This window comes from Crocuta crocuta, unplaced genomic scaffold (assembly GCF_008692635.1).
Source record: "Crocuta crocuta isolate KB4526 unplaced genomic scaffold, BGI_CrCroc_1.0 scaffold219, whole genome shotgun sequence".
Lineage (NCBI taxonomy): Eukaryota > Metazoa > Chordata > Mammalia > Carnivora > Hyaenidae > Crocuta > Crocuta crocuta.
The window spans coordinates 7,151,994-7,174,568 of NW_027551572.1; the positions used below are offsets into that span (position 1 = coordinate 7,151,994).

The following is a 22,575-nucleotide window of genomic DNA, read 5'->3' on the forward strand; positions in this document are numbered from 1 at the left end:
TTCGTACTTCATGCTGAAGAGCTCAAGTTATTTCATAAATGTCGTCTCATTTATCCCCTTGGCATATCTGCGAGATGCTTAAAGTACAGTATTGTCATTACTGATCAGGAAACAGAGCAAGAGGAAGCGTGTGGCCGGCTTTAGATGGGGCGAGGACAGAGCTGAGACCGGAAATTACATCTTTATCATTACCTTCTTATTAAACATGTGCCAGCTCGCATACCTGTTGCAAGAGATTTAAGCCATCTGTATATTTTCATGGAACAATCCTAGGATAAATTACTGTCCAGTTCTAAACTACCCAGTTATGCCAGCCTACGCCCCAGTATTATGAAACATTTTCCCCAAACATTTGAAATTCCAATTCCTCACATGAAAACCTTGTTGCCTTGACCTTTAAAGGTAGAACCCAAGAAAAAAGGACATCCTCAAAATCCCAGCTGAATTCTCATAAACCCATATCACAGAAAAGGTGAAGCCTTTCTATGACTAGAATAAGTTACTAGAGGACACTGATGTTTTGCAAGCTCTCTCAAACTAGGGTTTGCATATTGGGGAGATCTGCTTGACCATTTCACCTTTGCTTTTACAAACAAAATGAAAGATGTGTTCTAATTACAACCACCAGAAATAATACAGGACAGGGAGCTTATCATGAAAATAGTAGCTGCATTTTTCCATCGCATCTGAGAGAGACCACCAGCTCAACAACCACTTAAAATCGGTACGTTGTTTCAGTAACTGTCCTGCCAAGGGGAAACCATGAAAATATGACCTTATCCACAGATCTACAAATACATGCGGAGGAGAAAGACTTCCATTGTAAGACCTGTCAACGTTTTGTTCTAAGAATTCGGATGCAATGCTGTTTTTTAGCCTCATTTTACAACCAGATGGATTCTGGCACAAAAGTGAGGTTGATTCGCTGAACTGAAGAAAGCCATTCATGTCTGAGTGCCCACGTACCTGCTAGCATGGCCAGGGGCCACTGCATGATGCCTCGCCATGATGTGTCTTTTACTGCCTCACCCTCTGGAGAAGCAGGACCTCAGCAGACCAAAGCCCCATGCACACTTACAGGATTCTCGCACAAATGAAGCATGCTTTTCTTCTTTCCTTGTTGAGGCCAACTGGCAGGGTAATCAGGACTGGACCAAAGGCATCGCTGGCAAATTTAAATGAATAAAAAGTGAGAATGGGGTTTACCCATGTATTTGAGCTATTTCTAATGAGTAAATTATTAATTTAAATAATGCCATACATTGAGGCAAACTTGAACTTGAAATTATGACGGTGGAATTGACAGAAATTGGGTCTTTCTCAGCTCAAAATTTACCTGTGCTCAGATCTGAAATGCTTGTGATTATAATTTTACACATCTGCCAGACATTGTGGTAAGTGCTCTGCACACATTCTTCTCATGTAATTGTTAGAAGCCACCATCACAGGAGCATTATCCTTGTATCATCTCCAGGAGAAACTGAGGGAGGGAGAGAGGTAAAGTGCCTGACCCAGAGTCCCCACCTATTTAGGGGCAGATCTAGTCCAAGGACTCAACTGCTGTGTCATACTGCCCCTTTCCAGAAAGTAGCATCATCCCCCACAATAGATGTGTTGGTAATAAAAAGATAATTTGGGGGTCACTTAATACTAAATTACCATCTTTAGTTTTGTGTGAGTAACGCCTTGTGTTTTTTAATCTAAGGCCTTCCACTTGGCACAAAAGGAAAAAGGCTTCCATAATCTCAGCTTCATGCACCGCAGCACCCCCCGCCCCCCGCCCGTGGCAACCACCCTTTCTTTTACTGAAATATTCAGCTCCATAGAGTTTATTATTATATCTCGTATAAACTCACCAGTCAGGAATATTGATTCTCAAATTGCCAAGGAATAAACTATCAAATCACCCAGCAGTTTTCTCACCAAGAACCTTTCTGAGACTGTGTCATAAAAATTCAAAAGGAGGGTTATGAAGAAACTACCTGGGAAGGCATGCTTTCCTTGGGGGTGCTGGACTTGGTCCCTGGAGTCCTTACCTCCTCCCCTCCCCCATGGGACATGAAAACCTGTGGGTCTAAGTTGATGACCCACGGCGGTCAGGGGAGTAGCCTGGGAAACAAGACCCTGTCTCTGCCAGCACCCTGGCTACCGCGGACCCTGAAATAGACACAGGTTCTAGACTCCGACTGGAGGATCACCATTTCTGATTTCCTTTTGAGCAGGATTCTGAAGGATCAACCCAGTGAGTTAGACAAAATAAAGAGGAACAAAATTTTGAAGGTGTAGAAGCAGAATAATGGCCTCCATCAAAGCCAAAGGTTTCTTCCATCCACCCTACCCGCCCCCCTTCTCCTTCCGCACGTCATGGGTAACACTGGGCCCCCTTCTCCCACGCCTCACCAGAAGCAANCTTCTTCCATCCACCCTACCCCCCCCTTCTCCTTCCGCACGTCATGGGTAACACTGGGCCCCCTTCTCCCACGCCTCACCAGAAGCAATTCAGTCAACAGTTCTGCTTCTCTGCTCCTTTCCTCTCCAGGTTAGAAACACTGCGTGTTACAAATACTTCCCACCTACTATTGTGCTTTTAGGTCTTTATTACTGGATCGCTTATAAAATGTTGCATTTAATAAACTTAATTGAATCTCCAGGCCTTTGCTCAGAGCATTGCAAATATCAAAAACTGTCAAATGGGGCTTTTTTCCCCCATTGTGTAATTTTTATAAATGGATAAACATGAATAAAATAACAGAGCACAAAGGATTTTGTAAGGAAGTAAAAAAACAAAAACAAAACCCAACACTTTTTGTAAATTTCAGAACAGCTAAGAGCAATGCTTTACTTGGATGTATCTTGCATTTATTAAAAATGCAGTGTAAGGAAGCTTATTTCCTATGATCAACTATTCTTCAGGGGAAAAGTATATGCACACACATGTGTCGGTGCACCTAAGTATATGAGGTTGCAGAGAGGCAGGGTTCTATAAGAAATACAACTTTTAATTGACAGCCAAGGAGCGAATGCAGCTTAGAATATGACTGCATGTACTTGCTGCATATTTCTAATCACAGTGGGCTACACTTCATCAAACAGGTCAAGCAGCTGCTTATATGCCCAGAGCAGAGCTGCTCAGCATATACTTGCTGATAGATGGATAATCACATGTAGAAAAGGCACACTAGAAAACGTCTAACAATGGGAGAAAATGGTCCTGACTTGTAGTGTTTGCCCATCTCTGTGGTATAAATATTCTCACCAGGGCCAATTTCAAGTTACCGATCTGATGTCACGGAACATGAAGTTGGGAAGAGGTGTGAGTAACCAGCTTGTGAGGGCGGCTCCGGCACACCACTGGGCCCCTCGTGGCCTCGTTCATCAAGACTCTGAATTCCTTTTAAAACAGTGAACAGCAAGGAAGCATACATGATAAAACATAGGATGACTACACGACAAATATATCATTGCTGGCTTCCGGCTATAATAATATGTGTAGTTAGCTCACAGAGAGCTCTAGCTTCCCAGCGAATCCATAGTTGGCTCCGATCTCCTTGGGTTGCCATTGGCTCATACAGATAGACTGACTCTGCTGTAGGACTTAAAAGTTAAGTTTTGAGTTTGTAAAGAGTAAGAATATACTACTTACGGAAACAGAAACAAAACTTAAATCTGTGACTGTCTTTTTAAAACGTTTGAACAGTCACAGTTGTTGACTCCACTGATGATAGGACATTTTTACTTTTAGAGGCAGGTTTTCCAAAGCCACTGAACGAAAGAAGACCTTGATAACTCACAATGCCTTGTGTTTTCCGAACCAAAAATGAGGTCTTGAGAACAATCAATTATAGTAGGGACTGATTACTTGAAATGAAATGAAAAGCACTGCATTTGAAAAGCAAAGATGTACAACAACCGTATCAATCCTGGACGCCAGGATTTGGCTGAGAACAGCTCAAATGGTAAACAATGCCAACCAACCAGGCCAGTGGTTTTTCTTCAAAAGTCATTAATTTTGGGCATCACCTCTGAAGTCATGGCAAGGGAGGGGAAGTTAGTAGTCAGAAGAGCTGTTTTTATATTTTGAGTGTCCTGGGTAAAAGTCAATTTGCAGTCCGTTTGTCAGCATTTAAAAAAGCTTATAAGCAGTAATTAGGTAAGCTAGAACACCTTCTGTGTTGGTTAAGAAACCCAGTCTTGAGAATAGAGTCTTAATTATTCAAAATCAGTAACAAGACTTACTCTTTTTTTCCCCAGATGAATACCCAGTGCCTTCCGATTTTAAAAAGAGTTTTAAAAAACCAAAAAAGTCCTTTCCAAACATGTCAGCTAACATCTGAACCATTTCAGGTAGTGTGTAGTGCATCATATGAGAGTACATCTCACTTGATTTCTTTTACTTTATTTTAACATCATCCCTAAAGTCCCTTTTTCATACATAACTCGAATAACAACCCCCAAAAGGCAACATAACAACCTTATCTCTACTGGTGTCTAACTGCCACCAATCTGCCCTGACCTTAGACACAAGCCATTGTTAAGGGTATAACGCATTTACATATTTTGCAATAAAACATCAGTTATTTGCATTACTGTGTCAAGTTTTATTTGATTCTTTCACCTAAAAATGACTCATTTTCCTTTCTTGTATTTTAAAAACCAACTACTCTAAGCTTGTTTGAGAATAATCAAAAATTGCCCATTTAGCTAGAAGTCATTTTCTTTTCAAAAGGCAAATGTTATTTAATCTTTCAGCTGTTCATTGTGCCATCATAAATACTTTCTTTTCAGCACAGTTGTGGGGACTGAAATGAGCCCACTAATTGCCTCCCATTTCGACTGACATGTGGTGGTTTAGTGGAAAGAGAACACAGCAGGGAGAAGGAAATAGGAGGCTGAGAAAATGAGAGCTAATTATTTTCACTGCCTCATGTCAGGCTCTGTGTCAGCCTTGTTTTTACAAACTGGAAGGTTTAGCACTAAATAAAACAAACTGGCGTCATGTTTTTATATACTGGCAGTGTCATGGAAGCAGCTGCACATCTCAAAGACAATATAATGCCTGCGTTCGCATGGACACCATCTGACAGACACTGTGAGCCACGGCTAATGAGGACATCACAGTGGTGCCAAGTGAAAGGTGCTGAATTATGTATGATTCTTCATCAGTACAGCAATAGTCCTGTACATCATTATGAGACATTGTTTTGCTGAAGAGATTAAAACATTCTTAGTTCCAGACCCTGCAACCTATATGCGCTGAAAGAGGTTATTAATGGAATTTTTAGGGAGAGTTTCTTGTGGATTTCTTTTTGGTTGAAAAACAAATCTCGTGGGACAAAGCCGTGATGGGTCATGACACCGTACAGATAAAGAAGAGAAGCAAATTAGCCATACTTGCATTATCTTCTTTTTAAAGGCAGCATAATAAAATAGACAGTAGCGGGGTGATACATAACGATAAATAACCCAGGTGCTATCACGAGATGCGCCACTCTCCTGCCTTTAAAACAGCAGGTTTCGGCAGCTGAGCTAGATAATAGCAACGCGTGCAAAGGAGCCTTCAGAGGCCTAAGTCATCAACATCTTACTACTTTTAATACCAGCATGACCAACATTTCTACCACACTTTTATGTCATCTTGCATTACTTCTTATATTTTCCAACAGTCACCTGCTAGGAGACTGTTTCCCTCTCCCCCCCGCCCCCCACCTCCTCCTTGAATCTTAAAAAGTTTATTTCAACCTCTATTTTCTATTTTAAAACATTGCCTCAGTGCAGGCCTTTTTAATAAGGTGGAGAGGCCTCTTTGCTAGAATCCCGAGCAATCTCTGGTGGTTTTACTTTTTCTCCTTCCTGGGGGGTAGGGGGTAAGACGGAGATGGGATTTTAAAATTCAATGTCTTTACTATCAGACTGGGGCATGCCCAGGAACTAGACTGCGGTCCCGGTGCAGCTAAGCGCACTTGCCGCAAACCTCTACGTTTTCTGAGCCTCAGTCTACTCATCTGTAAAGTGGAGACATGGCTATGAATAACAGGGTAAGGCTGGAAGCGTTAAGTAACACAGACAAATCTCACATCATGCCAAGTGAAAGAAGCCAAACATAGACAAGTACATACTGTAAAGTTCCAATTTTGTCAGGTTCTAGATCAGGCAAAATTAATCCATGGTGAGAGAAGTGAGAAGAGTGTACACCTCCGCCTGTGCGGGGAAGGTCCGCCAGGAACGGACAGGAGGAAACTTTCTAGGACAGTGGTAATATCTAGCTTGTTGGGACGGTTATGCTGGTATGTACATAGGTCAAAATTCACTGAACTGTGCACCTAAAAATCTGTGCATTTTACCATTTGCAACATATACATCTCAATAAAAAAAATCTATCAAAAATGTTTTTTTCTGTAACCTTCAGGTAGAAGTGATCTGTAGAAGCCTGAGAGCCTCATGTGGGGTCTGTTTCCTTCCAAAATGTCCTGAATCATCTTGGCCCTAGAGTCTCTATGATTTATCTACACTGTTCACATCTGCAACAAAATTTGAGTAGGGAGAGAGAGAGGGGGGGAGGGAAAGAGAGAGAAGGAGAGAGGGAGAGAAAGAGAGAGATCGTTGTCTCTGAACTGCCCAGAATTTGAAACAGTATTTAAAGTTAATTTCTGGCTCAGTCGGTTAAGCGCCGACTTCAGCTCAGGTCATGATCTCACAGTTTGTGGGTTCGAGCCCCGCATCAGGCTCTGTGCTGACAGCTAGCTCAGAGCCTGGCGACTGTTTCAGATTCTGTGTCTCCCTCTTTCTCTGACCCTCCCCTGCTCACGCTGTCTCTCTCTCTCTCTCTCTTTCAGAAATAAATAAAACATTAAAAATTTTTTTAAAAATAAAAAAAGTAAATTTCTGTGCTATCTTCAATCCTTTTTTCTACTTGTGAAATATACCTCTACATGGATCATTTCTTTGTACTTCCTCCCCCCCCCTTTTTTTTTTGTGGGAGGGTGAAGGGATGTCTATGTTTGGAATCACTTGTACTAGCTTGGAACTCCAAAGAATTTTAAACAGCTTGCAAAGAATGTAATAGTGATTTCTCACAAAGAGCTACTTAATCTAGCATTAACTGAGTGTTGTTTAGGATTTTATCTTCACAGTGTTAAGAGTTTCTGTTTTACTTGGCCAGTAATCTTAATTCAGAAAGTTTTTTAACATAATTGGCAATACAGAAGCAGTTCATATGGGATGCTTTCTCCTCCTCCATTAACCTCACACTTGCTTCTAAAATTATCCAGGTATTTCAGCAGCTGCCCAGATAAATAGTACATATCCTGGGCACCCAACAGAGCTGTCATTGTTTTCATCAGTTTCAAACTCTTCCCAACAAAATTCCATTCGTTTCTTGTAGATTTGCACCGAGAGGCAGATGATGCAGTCAGTGGTAAGGTTGGATCACTGTTTTCTGCCATTCAAAGCAAAGAACGTCCCAGGGCCGAGCACAGCTCCTGAGCCAGTGCCTTTTTCCTACTAGTTAGTAATAGCATTCCCTAGAAATGGGCATCAAGATACAAATTTGAAGAGTGACACTGTTTGCTTGGGTGGGAATCTGGTCATGAAATAGAAATCCACAGGAGTCAGGACCTATCCCCATGATCTGCTTGTGCAACTAGGTGGAAGTGGTTTTTTTTCTGGTGTGGAAAGTGGAAGTCATGCCGAGCCGCAAAGCCTAAGCCAGGGCTGGCGGAAAGTGTTTGCGATTCCAAATGCTGGCCAGAAAAATCAAGAAAAGGAGCATAAAGACGGTGGAATGGCACCATATGCATTTTTAACAAGGATCTTTGTCAATAATGGAGGGAACGCAGGCTATGCTGGACTTATTAGAGACTCCGTATTTCAGTCTCTGCCATGAGATTTAGAAAGAAATTTGCCAACATAACCTGGACTGTTTATGGCTCTGGAGGATGGAATTCCTCCATACCGTAATTCTTACTTTTGTTTAACCTATAACAAAGAGAAGTTCGAGATTCAGAAAAGACTGAGGGTTTGGAGACCTGCTCTTCATAGCACCAAGAGACGACCTGACATGAGTTCCGAACTCCATCTCCTACTGTCCGTGAGATCTTGGTCAAATTTCCCCATCTCTCGATGCTTCAGTTTCCTCATCAAGATAAGGCTCTCAGGCTGTCAGTCCCATTTCATAGTCATTGTCCTCCAGACATCCAATGGTTCCTTCTGGTCGGGCCGCATTAGGACCCGCTGAAGAAGGATGGGGCAGAATTGGTGTTCTATAATCCAACTATGTAAGAGTTATTCCTTCTTCTGTTTATTTCATAAGACCAGTCGTTGTTATGTTGCCACTGCCTGCATCTTTTTTTTTTTTTAACACTGATCATTCCCGGGCACCAGACTTATTCGGTGCCCTCTGGGTGCCCAAACTCCTGCCCAAGTATGATGCTCTGACCACAACTGCCTACTCTGGCCAGAGACCTTTTCTAAACACTGTCCCTGCCTGCCTGTCAAGCTTATTCAGCTTCTGGCCCACTCCCTTAGATCGCTGCTAGATGGTGGGCTGCTTGTCTAATAAACTAATTGGAGCTGTGTTGGTGACTAATGTTGGTAACGATAATTATAAATGCTCCTTTCCAAGCTCCTCATTTGGCTCTGGCACTGTGCTGGGCACTTCATTTACATTATCTCATTTAATCATCATACAACACACTTGTGAATACAAACACTTGAAGTCCAAACAGGTTATATAAGTTGCCTAAGGTTGGGGGGGTAGTGACAGAAATGGAGTTCAAGCTCTGGCAGCTGGACTTTCAACCATCATCTTTCACCTCATTACCTGCTACTCCCCCAGTAATGGCTTAATGTATACTCTTTTTCTATATTATATCTTAATAATCATCATCAACCCTTTAAACCAAATGAGTGAGTAACGGGGCCATTTCCGACTGCTAGGGGTGAAATAGTTTTGGGAAAGAAGTCCTTTCGGGCCCCCATGGGTTCTCAGAATACAGAGCTGTCTGCTTTTGATTTCTGCCTGTCAGGACTGAGAGTTGTTCACAAGATGTCTAAAGTGACTCTTGAATGTTTCCGATTCATAAATCAATACCAACATTTCTGTCACTCACATCGAGCCCAAATCAATAGTTCACCCTGGTAAAAGTGAATGGCTTTTAAATCGGAGCCCACATTCCCACCACCTGGTCTTTATCTCTACCAAGAAACTGAAAAGGTAGCAATTTTGCACCTAAGGTCCTCTATTAGGCTCATAAATATGTTTGGTTGTTACTTTTAGTGATGTTCTTGATGATTTAATTCATCTTACTGTTATGAAAACCCTTTCAGTGATCGATTGGCCAAAAACTCATTACGTGGCATCCTGTCTCTGTTCCTGTGGAATTCAATACCTTGTTTAAATCCTGGCAGTTGTGAGCAATGCAATTCATTGACAACTTAATAACTCGCTGTGTAGCAAAAATGCCGGGAATACCTGAGGGTAATAGGAAATTGAGCAGAATTTAAAGAATCCCATGACTTGATTTGAGGGTTACTTTTCTTAAATACGCAACAGTGAAATCACAGACTCCGGGGGAAAAAAACCCCTAGCAATTATGTCAGGGCACTGACAGATTAAGTTAATGATTTAAGTGAACACTGCATATTCTTTTCCTTTCCCACCCAGCTTTGTAATTTAATGAAATGGATAATGCCCCCCTTGTCTTATAATGCCTTTGAGTATAGTTTTATTGCTTCTGTCACTATCTTTTATGGTTCAGGCAAAAGCCTTTCTTTCAGATAAGAGAAAGAATTTGAAAAGTAAAAAGGTCTATAACCCTATTATGCGGGCCCATGTTTTTCCAAGTTGGACTCTGGGGAACAGGGAAGCAGTTGCTGCAGGAGAAAGACCTGTGGCCACTTGCTTTTCCGGTTGTATTATGAAAATCTTCCCTGGTCCTTCCCCCACTTGCCTGTTGTCGATAGCGTGTCCCACTGTGGAGCTCTGAGAACCGCCCAGTGAGTACACCTGGCCCCTTCTCCCAATTGCCCTTCCCTATCAGTAGTTCCTCCAACTTTGGAGCCAGGCGGCCTCATGCTATTATAATCCCAGCTGTACCACTTACTGGCCAGAAAATTCCTTTATTGATCTGAGCCTCATTTTTCTCACCTAATGGGAAAATAAACCTAAGTTGTACGGTTATTGTGGATCTCAAACAAAAATAGCACAAAGTACCCAGCAGCATGCCTGGAGCAGATTAAGCAGTCCACCAATGTGAATTCCTACCTGTCAGCTCCTTCTCAATAGAGAGGCTCCTCTGAGTGCAGGCACAGGAGGGTCTGGTGGCGGGCCTGAGGGCCAAGGAGAGTTAGGCTGTGAGGTGGGAGAGCCGAGCAGAGGGCATCGGGCATTTACACACAGCCTGAGGTCTTTCACCTGATTTGGCTAACTTCATTCCAAAACTGGACAGGTAAAAGAAAGAGAACTAAGTCACCTCGTCTTTCCTAAGGCTTTGTATTCCAACCACTGCTTGAGGAGGCTCTTCCATGTCTGAGAAGCGCATTCATGACTCCAAATAGTCATTATCCTGCCCAGTTATCTCAGGTCTCCCGCTGCAGGGGGAGCGGCCCCAAAACAAAGCAATACTGAGAGCTGTCCATTCTGAGTGACTGATCTGACTTCTGTTAACCGAAAGCTGGGTTTTCACATTACTGAATAGACCTTTTCCTTCACTAATTGGCTCTCCATCTTGTGAATGTGGTTGGGCACACTCCCCTCAGGCATGGGCCCTGCTTGGTTCTCCAATTTGTCTAGAGGTTTTCCTAAAACAAAGGGCTCCCCCAGCTTCCTGCTGAAGCCAACAGGTTTTCAACAGCCTCTTTGTTAGTGCTTTTTCATAATAATTTTGACTGAGCTTGTTCAGGAGACATTCCAGGTCTACTCCTATGAGAGCATTTTCTAGTTGCAGCATGTAAGGTGCTCAGTACATAATCCTTAACCTTTCAGAATCCTTCATTCTTCAAGTGACGTAAAAGAGAAGACGAATTTATGGTTCAGGGGTCAAATTTGGTGCAAAGACGTGGCGTATTTTTCCTTTCCATTGCGCACATAGTGTTTATCTCCCAACATCTTTATTATTTAAATTATTCATACAGCCAAGTTAAAAAATATTTATAATGAACCCTCCTCTACTTACCTCCTAGATTCAACCATTAACATTTTATTCTACTTGCCTTATCACATATCTGTCCATCTATCACTCTAGCCTTATATCAATCTTCATTTCTTTGATGCATGTCAAAGTATTTGCAGACACCAATACACTTCCCTTAAATACCTAGGTGTGCTAGAGTTCAATAAGAAATGCACACATTTTAAGAATACATTTCCTGAATTCTGACAAATGCATATGCCTATATAACTCAACCCCCTGTGAAAAGAGTATTAGCAACCCCCCCAGCCAGAAAATCTCACCATGCCCCTTCCCAGTCAATCCCCATATGCAGAAGCAACGACCTTTCTGAATTCTTTCCACTGTAGATTGGTTTTATCTGTTCTAGAATGTCGTATAAATGGAATCCTTAGTATGGTTTTTTTTGTTGTTGTTGTTCCTTTGTGTTGCTGAGTAACATTCTATTCTACGAATGGACTTCATTTATTCTCCTAATGAACACTTGGCCTGTTGCTAGGGAGTATTTAGTTTTGGTGCTTTTGGGTTTTTTTTTTTGTTTTTTGTTTCTTGGGGGCCTATTATGATAAAGCTGCTCAGAACAACACTGTACAAGTCTTTTCATTTCTCTTGGATGACTACATAGGACTTAAATTTCTGGGTCATTGAATAGATGTATGTTTATACATGTAGATATGTTTATAAAAAAATTGTCAAAGCTTTCCCCAAAGTGATTGTACCATTTACACTTTCACCAGCAATCCAGTAGCTCAAAATTCTGGCCAACACTGGATGTTATCAATCTTAGCTGTTTGGTGGGCATCTCATTGTGGTGACATTTTAATTTACATTCTCCTGGTGACTAATGATGTTGAGCCCTTATTCATTACATGGTGGTTTTACTGAAAATTTAATTAACATAACATCATTTTTAAAAATCTAGAGGTTTCGCATAAGAATCCAGATATCCAGCTTTTTGTGAAACATTAAAGGACCTAGCAAGACTGAGGTCATATTCTCACATGGGGACAAGCAACAGAAGCTGAGTGATGACTGTCCCTTTAGGGCAGCTGCCCTTTAGACCCCCAGAGTCCTAACCCTCCTGTACCTCCCCAACACATAGGCCAGTTATCAGTTGCCATACATCACAGTTGCAGTGTTCCCTCCTGGGAAGAGAAAAGTGAGCTCTTTCTTGAGCCCATATTATTATCAACACTGGAAAAGTAAAAGTTAAATCAAGAGGGCCTTGTGTTTCAAAATGGGAGGTCCACATTTCTTTGTATAAGTGAAAAAATATTCCTACAATGTTTAATATGTAAATTAAATGGGTCTATTTTGAAAGATGGCAATTTAGGGCTCTCTAATGAAACTGCCTGGCTTTTACTCATTTTTATTATTAAATGCCCGGCGCCTTTAGAATTTTGAGTTTGCAACTCCTGTAACAATAGGACATTTACAGTGATAAATTATGTCTCAAGACTACACTAACCAGGGGTTATTTAAATATATAAAGAGATCTAATTTCGTGTCCTTTTTTCGAAAAAGGAAAAAGAAATTACTTCAATAGTATTTCATGTAGAAAACTTCGTGTGTTATAAAACACTGAGACGAGAAAAAATTGTTTCACCTTCTGAAATTCTATAATTTTGCTTTTAATTCCAGGATTGTAAGTGGAAAATGTATATGGAGATGGACGGGGATGAAATTGCAATAACCTACATCAAAGATGTGACATTCAACACTAACCTACCCGATGCTGAGATTTTAAAGATGACAAAGGTAGGGTTCTATTTACAGCTTAAAAGCTTTTTTGAATTCACAGATATCAAAGACATTAAAATTCCCTAGCAGTGTGCTTTTGTGCTTGTCCACGTTCACGTCAGCTCAGCCTCAAGCTGCCTCTTGAAAGGCACATTTTATTTAGCAGATTGAGATCATAATAGTTTTTGTTAAAATTCCATGTATGCTGTGTGAACTAAAAAGTACTACAAAAAAGTGTTTAATTTTTTTTTAAATTTTCTTCTCTTTTTCTTTATGCTTACTCTGTCATTTGTTAAAGGAAAGAAAATGCCAATAGTGAAAACATTTACCTCAAATTTGAGGTCATTTTTTAAACTCTGAGAAATGTGTACGGAGAAAGTCTTTCTTGAAAGACTGAGGAGGCACCTGTTGATGTCTTCATGGCTTCCTTGAGTTCACACTCTGGCCAGAGAACACCTCATTACTTTAGGGCCAGTGGTAGAAGCACGCACTTTACAACCCAGAAGACAGACTCAGAGAAATGTTTAGCTTCTCCTCAAGACAGAAAAAAATTTCAGTTCTGTCCCAATAACACTGAAAAAGTACATGTGAGACTTCAATAGGAGAAAGTCAACAACTCGGGTGAATAACCATGATATCCATCAGACCATCACTCGAAACTTCACATAAGCCATTCTTCAGTACATGATGAACTACGTATTTGGTTGCAGTCAAGAAAGTGGGGTTGGAAGCACGGAAGAACCCGGGTCCAAACACCAGTGGGGAAGTGAAGAGTCTTCAAAGCCACAGCATTAGACTTGCAAATGTGTTCCCTTCCCAGGCATAAGATTGCTAAACATCCAAGTCCTTTTAATTTACAAGTGTATTCATCAAGTCGACTGATTTGATATTCATTGTTGGAATCTTCTGAGTAACTTGGGAGTCATTTCAATGGTGTTATCTATCTCTAAAGGTTATGATCTGGTTTTAACTTCCCTTTATTTTGTTGGGACATTTATGTTTTGATGTCTTGAAGACTGGCCAGATCCTTGCTCTTTCCCCCCCAGCCTACGCCATTTAGAAGCAAGATCCAAGCCCTTGCCTGCTAACCGAAGGAAGCCACTCACCGCAAAAATGACAGGGTACAGCTGTAAAGCCAGATACAGGTGTTTCTGGTATAATGTCACATATGCACTCCCAAAGAACCACATCTTGTGCAAAATCACACACTTACCTTAACTGGGGTTATAGCAAACTAAGATTGGGGCAGACCATTCAAAACCTGTAGAACGTTTAACATCAACAGACTCATAATCCTAATTTTAAAAAGAAGAGGAAAAAAAAAAAGCCCAATTAAATCTCTACCACAGGTGCTTGGTACTCATCTCAGGGCCAGTCAGTCATCTGTAGCCTTAAGCATAGAATGAAGGGGTGGAGAGTGGTTAAGAGAGTAGAGATTCACTTATAATAAAGACTATTTGCATCAAAATTAAAATAGGATCCAAGATGTCAGGGTGAAAGAGTTTCCTTCCACCCTTCTAAGTTCTTGGGCTGGTCTAATAATTAAATTAACATAAGACAGAGTAACAGGAGAAGAATTTAATTTTGTACATACAGGAGCCCCAAAGATATAAGACTCAAGGGCAAGTTAGCCATCCTGAGCTAAGGAATGAGCCAGGGGCCTGGGGCTTCAAAGGGGAGGAAGGCAATTCAGAGGAAGATAAGAAGGGCAGATGTTTGCTAATTAGAAGCTTGCCCCGCCATGCAGATAGGTCTTTCAGATTAAAAAAAAAAAGTATCTCTGATAAAAGCTCTCTTTCTGGGCCAGGTGCCCTATCTAAATTCTTTCAGGCAGTTGTGGGAGAGGTAAAAGTTTTTCTTGAGTCTGCTGGGTTTTGATGGCCTTCAGCTAAAAGTATAATACACATGCCAAAGTGCCATGTTTTGGGGTGACAGTCTCCCCTTTGAAAGACACAGGCGTCTTCATTAATCCTTTGATTTAATACAGTGGGGAAATGTCACCACAGTTTCATTTGCACGCACAGCCCTGCTGGGTAGCCTTGATACAGTGAAAAGCAGAGCAGTTGTTGAAGCCACTAGCCCAGCCATTGCTTGCATTCAAGGAAGGCACTTCTGACTCTGTATCATTCAGCCTTTTTCTTAATTATGAGAAAGCTTTCCACTGATGCTTCAAAACGTTAGCATGAATAATGAATGACCTAACGACAGGACTGAGTGGTCTATCAGAAAAGAGAAGATCGTGGGACTAAGACTAGATGTTTATGATTCCAGAAAAAGAGGTCTTATGAAAACTAACATCCAAAACGTTAGCACGTTGTGAGTAATCACATGTGAACCAACACCATCACTTCATGATAATCTGACATTATACCCTATTTGCCAATTACATATGGCACAGCTGGTCTCAGAGATACATGCCATGGTAGGGCAGGCTCTATACCATCCTAACTTTTGTTTTTCAGCCCCCATTTGTAATGGAGAAGTGGAATGTAGGAATAATGGAAAATCAAACTGTAGAATGCACTGTCACATATGAGGTAAGCCCGGGGTTGGGGAAGGGTGGGGGGCTGATAGCTTTACCATCAGTTTCTCAGTAGGAATGTATTAGCTCCCTCACAGTGCTTACAATTGGAAGAGAAATTATTGAACCAACATGAACATGGGAAGATTAACATAATTACTCGAACAAAATATTGGTAAGGAAAGAGAATAGGATATCCTTACCTAGATAAAGATTGAGATAGTAATCCATCCATTCATCAGCTAATGATTGAACATCTTCTACATGCCGTGTTAGGTACTGGGGTTACAGCAAACAGTGACCAAAACAGAGCTCTGTGTTCTTAGTACTTTGAGTTTACGAGTAGAGCAGTGATTCTTCACAAAGGCAGAGCATGTCTACTATCACCTGGTGGAGAGAGGGGTCTATTATCAAAAGAGATTCAGAGATTTCTATATACAGAAAAATAAAAAAACTGACACTTTAAAAATATGCTACTAAGATTAAAACTCATATATTTAGCAAATACCTACTGACAGTTACTGTTCCATGATTAGGACAGACTAAATCTATATTCTCTCATGAGGTTCCAGTGAGAGGAAACTGACAATAAATAGGTAAATAAATAAGCAGAGAGTGGTAAGAGGTAACCAGAAAATAGTGAGACGTGGGCCTGAGACTGGGTGGTTAGGGAAGGCCTCTCCTCTGAGGAGGAGGCAGCAGGAAACAGCACAGGAAAGGTGAGCCCAAGCCCCTGTGGCACAGAGGACAATAACAAAGCTGGAGAAGGGGGCAGGCTGGATCATAGAGCTTCATGGGGCCACAGTGAGGAGTTTGGATTTATAGTAAATGCAACAGGAAGCCAATAGGGTGTCTTAAGCAGTCTATTAAAATAATCTAATTATGTTTTAAAAATCAGCAAGATCTTGGGGCACCTGGGTGGCTCAATTGGTTAAGCGGCCAACTTTGGCTCAGGTCATGATCTCACACTCTGTGGGTTCACGCCCACATCGGGTTCTGTGCTGACAGTTCAGAGCCTGGAGCTGCTTTGGATTCTGTGTCTCCCTTGTCTACGGCCATACCACCCGGAATGCGCCCAATCTCGCCTGGATTCTGTGTCTCCCTTTCTATCTGCCCTAACCTGCTCACACTCTCTCTCTCCGTCTCTCCCTCAAAAATGAATAAACATTAAAAAAATTTTTTTTAAAAATCAGCAATATCTACATGGTTGGAGGGACAAAATGCTTTACAAGGTGGAGAAACCATGCAGAACAGGGTGGAAGGGAAGAAGTAGAGCACAGCCTCATGACACGTGGAGATATTATATTAGTATGCATCTGCCATCAAAAGGACACGCTTCATTCATTCATTTGATTATTCATTCAGGAAACATTTAGTAAGGTTTCCCTAAGATCTAGGCACTATAACAGGAGTTTAACCTGTTTTTTTTCTCATTAACCTTATAGAAATACTGGGAGATAGGCAGCATTAGCTTCATTTGGCAGTGAGGGAAAACAGGCTCAGAGAGATAGGAGGAGGTTCTGAGGTCTGGGGTAGTCGGTGGAGCCACACCCAGGTTCTCTGACTATAAATGCAGTTTCCATTCTTCCTCAGCTGTCCGACCTGTTCCCTTCCCAGCAGTAAGAGGAAGGAAGTCGGCCTTAAATTGGACTCCGTGCACTGTTGCATTGTGATGGTCTTCTGAGCTGCCAGATTGGCTTTGATTCAGCGTTAGAAACCCATACTCTGGTCAGTCCACTTATCCGGGTGGACCTGATGCTGGCAGCCACAGAGTATTACAACAGTTCCTTATCCTCACCAGCCAGGGAGCACAGCTTGTCAAGGCTGAGAAATAGCATTAACTGTCAAAGTGCTGCTTGTAGGACACAAAACCTAAATAAGAGCAGTTGCTTCGTCCTGAGGAACATGGAATCTAGACTATTCTGGAACCCGTTGACCAGCCCCCACTATGCAGGAAAGCCTTCTTTTTAGTAACTTTTCTTCTCCTCTCTCCTTCCTCTTCTTCCTCCTCTTCCTCCTTCTTCTCATACTCTGTGATGATGTGCTACCTGTGTCTGTAATGGTCACTGCAGGGTTTTTTAAACATATTTTCATAACCATGTAGAAGCCTGAGAGGCTCTTGAACCTGATTTGTGACACTCAGTGATGAAGGGTTTCAGGATGAAAAGGCAGCTGTGTCTTGATTTTGGTATCTTCTCCTTTCTCTAGTCCTTATTTTTAACTCCCTACCTAGTCTCACTTTTCCATCTGGTACCGCGTACCCTTCATGGGGATAATCAGTCCACCAAGGTGCCCATACTCACTTAGTTACTCTGATGATCAAAGGCAGTTGTGGGCAAAATAGGGGTCAGATTTTTATGTATTCAAATCTGTCTTCAAGCACTCTAAACAGAAGAAACTGTTTTTCATTCCTCAGTAAGCAAAAAGGTAAGTTGAGGTTTGCTAGATAGAATAAATTCTGGGAGATGATAACCACAGTTTGAACGACTATAATCCACTAAGGAATAAAGTGGCCAAAACTTTCCTTTTAGGGGTGCCTGGGTGGCTTAGTCAGTTAGGCATCTGACTCTTGATTTTGGTTCAGGTTATGATTTCTGGGTCATGTTCAAGCCCCACATTGGGTTCTGGGCTGACAGCATGGAGCCTGCTTGGGATTCTCTCTCTCCTCTTTCTCTATCCCTCCCCTGCTCTTGTGCATGCACACGTGCGCGCTCTCTCTCAAATTCAAAAGAAAACATTTTCCTTTTATTTAAAATTTTTTTTTTTAATTTTAATGTTTTATTTCTTTTTGAGAGAGCGATAGAGACAGCATGAGCAGGCAAGGGTCACAGAATTCGAAGACAGGCTCCAGGCTCTGAGCTGTCAGCACAGAGCCTGATGTGGGGCTCGAACCCATGAACCGTGAGATTATGACCTCAGCTGAAGTCGGACGCTTAACTGACTGAGCCACCCCAGTGCCCCAAAACATTTTCCTTTTAATCAGATTACCAAATTTAGGCAGGCTGTTCAAATATTTCACCTAATACATTATGATAATAGTGTTCTCAGGAGTTAAATGGGAGTGACATAATAACTTAAGTTCTTTTCTTCTTGTTTTATAAGCACAAGCATTTCGTTTTAAGTTTCTCTTTTTTTTTTTTTTTTTAACAGAGTGACGTTAGAGCTGCAAAGAGCACTAAACATGTCCACTCAATTCAGTGGAATAGAACGAAACCTCAGGATGAAGTGAAAGCCGTTCAGCTTGCCATTCAGACACTACTCCCCAACTTAGAGGGCAGCTCTAGAAGCAGGTCTGACTCAAGTAAGTTAGAGATGTGTATTAGACTAGATTCCAAAACCTTAAATATCAACTTCTCATACCAGGGATAAGTGCCAGTCTGTGAACAGACAATATAAGACTTCCTTCTTCTATTTTTAGAATATTGGTCTTATAAACAGACTATATGAACAGCAGTGATTCTGGACTTATAAATATTAGCATATTGTAATAAATTTCAGTATTTGCATAACTATGATAAAGATGGAAATTAATAATTATGTTATCCTGGTAAATAAGTATGTGTCTATTTATACACTGACGTATTTAGCCTCCCAAATCAGAGACAGATATGAACCTTTTGTGTCATGCAAACATTCCTGTGAAACCAATGCTATTACTGGGGCAATTTCTTGCATCCTGAACACCATGGATACATCAAAGCATAACAATGATAGGAGGAAGGGAGGAAGAGAGGGAAATAATAAAGGTAAGGGAGGACAGAGAAAGAGAAGACATGAAAGGCATATGATGGACAGTGGTGACAGTAATTACAGATGCTACACTGAAACAATTTAGAAATTATACAGGGGAAGGCTGACTGCCTTGCTGTTAAATTGGTCATTATTTGGTAGATTCAGGGAAGAGGTCTTGACTTTCACCTTCGTAGACATCTAGAAACTCTAATACAACCCGGAGTTAGGCTCTGTGGGACTGCAACAAGCTAACAGATGCGTGGGAGATGGGTGTATAAGCCCCCATGCAATTCACTTTTTACCAGGAGAAATATACCTGCCCAAGGAACCAGAAATACGAGTTTCCTGATCAGTGCATTATTTTTCCTGGTAAGAAACTATACCTGGGAAGCCTTATCAGAAGGTTCTTTGGTGGCATGGAAACAAAGTACCCTAATGACTGCTGTCACTGAGTTATGAGAGCCTAGCTAACCATCCTCTACTCTCAGGACTGGCTTAAAAACCAGACCAGATCTTTTCATATGTCGGCCAGCCGGGAGGGGCCAGCATCCTGGGCGGTACTTGAAACCCATCAACCAATTTTTGACAGCACACTGGACCCGCCTTTCTTCATCAACACAGTTGATTTGGTTATTTTCTTTCACAATGAATCATGAGAAGACATTCTGGCCACTGTGACTGGAGTTTTCATCAGTTCAAGCCTTCTCAGCTACACACATATTTTCCTTTTTTTTTTCTTAAATAGTTTATTGTCAGATTGGTTTCCATATAACACCCAGTGCTCATCCCCACAAGTGCCCTCCTCCATGCCCATCACCCCCTTTCCCCTCTCCCCCACCCCCATCAGCCCTCAGTTTGTTCTCAGCATTCAAGAGTCTCTCATGGTTTGCCTCCCTCCCTCTCCCCCACTATTTTCCTCCTTCATCTCTGCCATGGTCCTCCATTAAGTTCCTCCTAATCCACCTATATGTGCAAACATATGGTATCTGCCCTTCTCTGCCTGACTTATTTCGCTCAGCATAACACTCTCAAGTTCCATCCATGTTGCTACACATGGCCAGATTTCATTCTTTCTCATTGCCACATAGAATTCCATTGTATAGATAAACCACATCTTCTTGATCCATTCGTCTGTTGATGGACACTTAGGCTCTTTCCATGTTTTAGCTATTGTGGAGAGTGCTGCTATGAACATTGGGGTACATGTGCTCCTATGCATCAGCATTTCTGTATCCCTTGGGTAAATTCCTAGCAGTGCTATTGCTGGGTCATAGGGGAGTTCTATTGTTAGTTTCCTGAGGAACCTCCACACTGTTTTCCAGAGGGGCTGTACCAGTTTACATTCCCACCAACAGTGTAGGAGGGTGCCCGTTTCTCCACATCCTCGCCAGCATCTATAGTCTCCTGATTTGTTCATTTTAGCCACTCTGACTGGCGTGAGCTGGTTTCTCAGTGTGGTTTGGATTTGTATTTCCCTGATGATGAGGGATGCTGAGAATCGTTTCATATGTCTGTTAGCTATCTGGGTGTCCTCTTGGACAAGTGTCTGTTCATGTCTTCTGACCATTTCTTCACTGGATTATTTGTTTTCCGGGTGTGGAGTTTGGTGAGTTCCTTATAGATTTTGGATACTAGCCCTTTATCTGATATGTCATTTGCAACTATCTTCTCCCATTCTGTCAGTTGCCTATTCATTTTATTGATTGTTTCCTTTGCCCTGCAGAAGCTTTTTATCTTGATGAGGTCCCAATAGTTCATTTTTGCTCTTGATTCCCTTGCCTTTGGGGATGTGTCAAGTAAGAAATGTCTGCAGTGGAGGTCAAGGAGGTTGTTTCCTGCTTTCTCCTCTAGGGTTTTGATGGTTTCCTGTCTCACATTCAGGTCCTTTATCCATTTTGAGTTTATTTTTGTGTATGGTGTGAGAAAGTGATCTAGTTTCATTCTTCTGCATGTTGCTGTCCAGTTCTCCCAACACCATCTGTTAAAGAGGCTGTCTTTTTTCCATTGGATACTCTTTCCCGCTTTGTCAAAGATTAGTTGGCCATACATTTGTGGGTCCAATTCTGAGTTCTCTATTCTGTTCCATTGGTCTATGTGTCTGTTTTTATGCCGGTACCATACTGTCTTGATGATGACAGCTTTGTAGTAGAGGCTTTAAAGTCTGGGATGGTGATGCCTCCCGTTTTGGTTTTCTTCTTCAATATTACTTAGGCCATTCGGGGTCTTTCTCAGCTACACACATATTTTCAAACCTCTCATAGGGCAAGCTGTTTCTACACACCACTAACACCGGTAATAGGTGTTGGGTCTTACTAGCCGCCCCTATCCAGAGCACTGCATTTCTAAGTTGTTGTATTTACTAATCCAACAATCTCATCTTGCATGCCTACTATCACCTTTAAAAGGACTTCTTACTCTCGTAATTTTCCCCTCCCAAATAATTAATATTTATAGGGCACATTTTACTTCCACGGGGCTTTCATTGCTATGATCCTATTTGATCCCTACAACACTCCTGTGAAATCTGTGGGGGGTCTTCTCTCTCCACTTCTGCTATATTTTTCCCTTTTACTAAAAGCAGGTTTTCTGTTTCCCCAGCCACATGACACAGAATAGCTGCCAACTGCCTCCAAGTTTTACATGGTTCAAATCCCATCACTTTGAGAATCACCAAATACTTCAAGAGTCCCAATTCTAGATTTCCTGGAGTAAGACTGTTGCTGTTTTTTTTTTTTTTTTTTTCCCTCCCAAGCATTCTCTTCTGGACCAAGTAACCCTATCAGCAGGAGGAGATGGCAGTGGGTAGCAGAGCCCAGTGGGGGAAGCAGGTGGTGAGGATATCCTGTGCAGTGAACTGTAGCCATATGGGTCGAGACGAGGTAGAGCCATTCCTCAAAGAGGACAATGAGCACATGTCTAACAAGTGTCCTGTACCTCTTGGATATCTAAATCTTTTGGAAGAAAGCAAATTATTTCTCTAAGAGAGTCAGGAATAGTCAGTACCCTTCAATCTCCCAGTGGAATGGCTTTGGATAAACCTTTCCCTCTATTATAACTGGAGAGGTTGCAGAATAAAAGGAGAGAGTGACCCCTCCCCCCATGGTTCATTTCAGTTTTAGCTAATTTGCCTCCCCCTTCCTTCTTCCTTGTATTTCTTTTTCCTTTTTGCTGTGAAAACTCAGAGGACACCACCTGGACCAGTTAGGATATATTTTTTAGCTGCAAGTAACAGAAAATCCAACTTCAGCCGGCTTGCTCCCAAATGGACCAAAGTGTAGTCCCAGGAACAGTAGTAGCCTCAGGATCAACAAACACAAATTCTCAAGCCCAACCTCTGACCTGATGAGTCAAAAACTGGGAGGAGGGACCAGCAATTTAGGCATGCAAAAAGTCAGACACGCAGGCTTTGGCTGTAAT

General features: G+C 41.7%; 1 protein-coding gene across 1 annotated transcript in view; it reads left to right on the forward strand.

Annotated features, from left to right (window-relative positions):
* Positions 1–22,575, forward strand: part of MAP3K20 (mitogen-activated protein kinase kinase kinase 20) — a 177,979-nt gene that overhangs the window by 151,460 nt on the left and 3,944 nt on the right. The window contains exons 17-19 of the mRNA XM_077751112.1: positions 12,807–12,923; positions 15,368–15,442; positions 18,577–18,727. Of these exons, the coding sequence (XP_077607238.1) occupies positions 12,807–12,923; positions 15,368–15,442; positions 18,577–18,727 (343 nt within the window). The remainder of the gene's footprint in view (positions 1–12,806; positions 12,924–15,367; positions 15,443–18,576; positions 18,728–22,575) is intronic.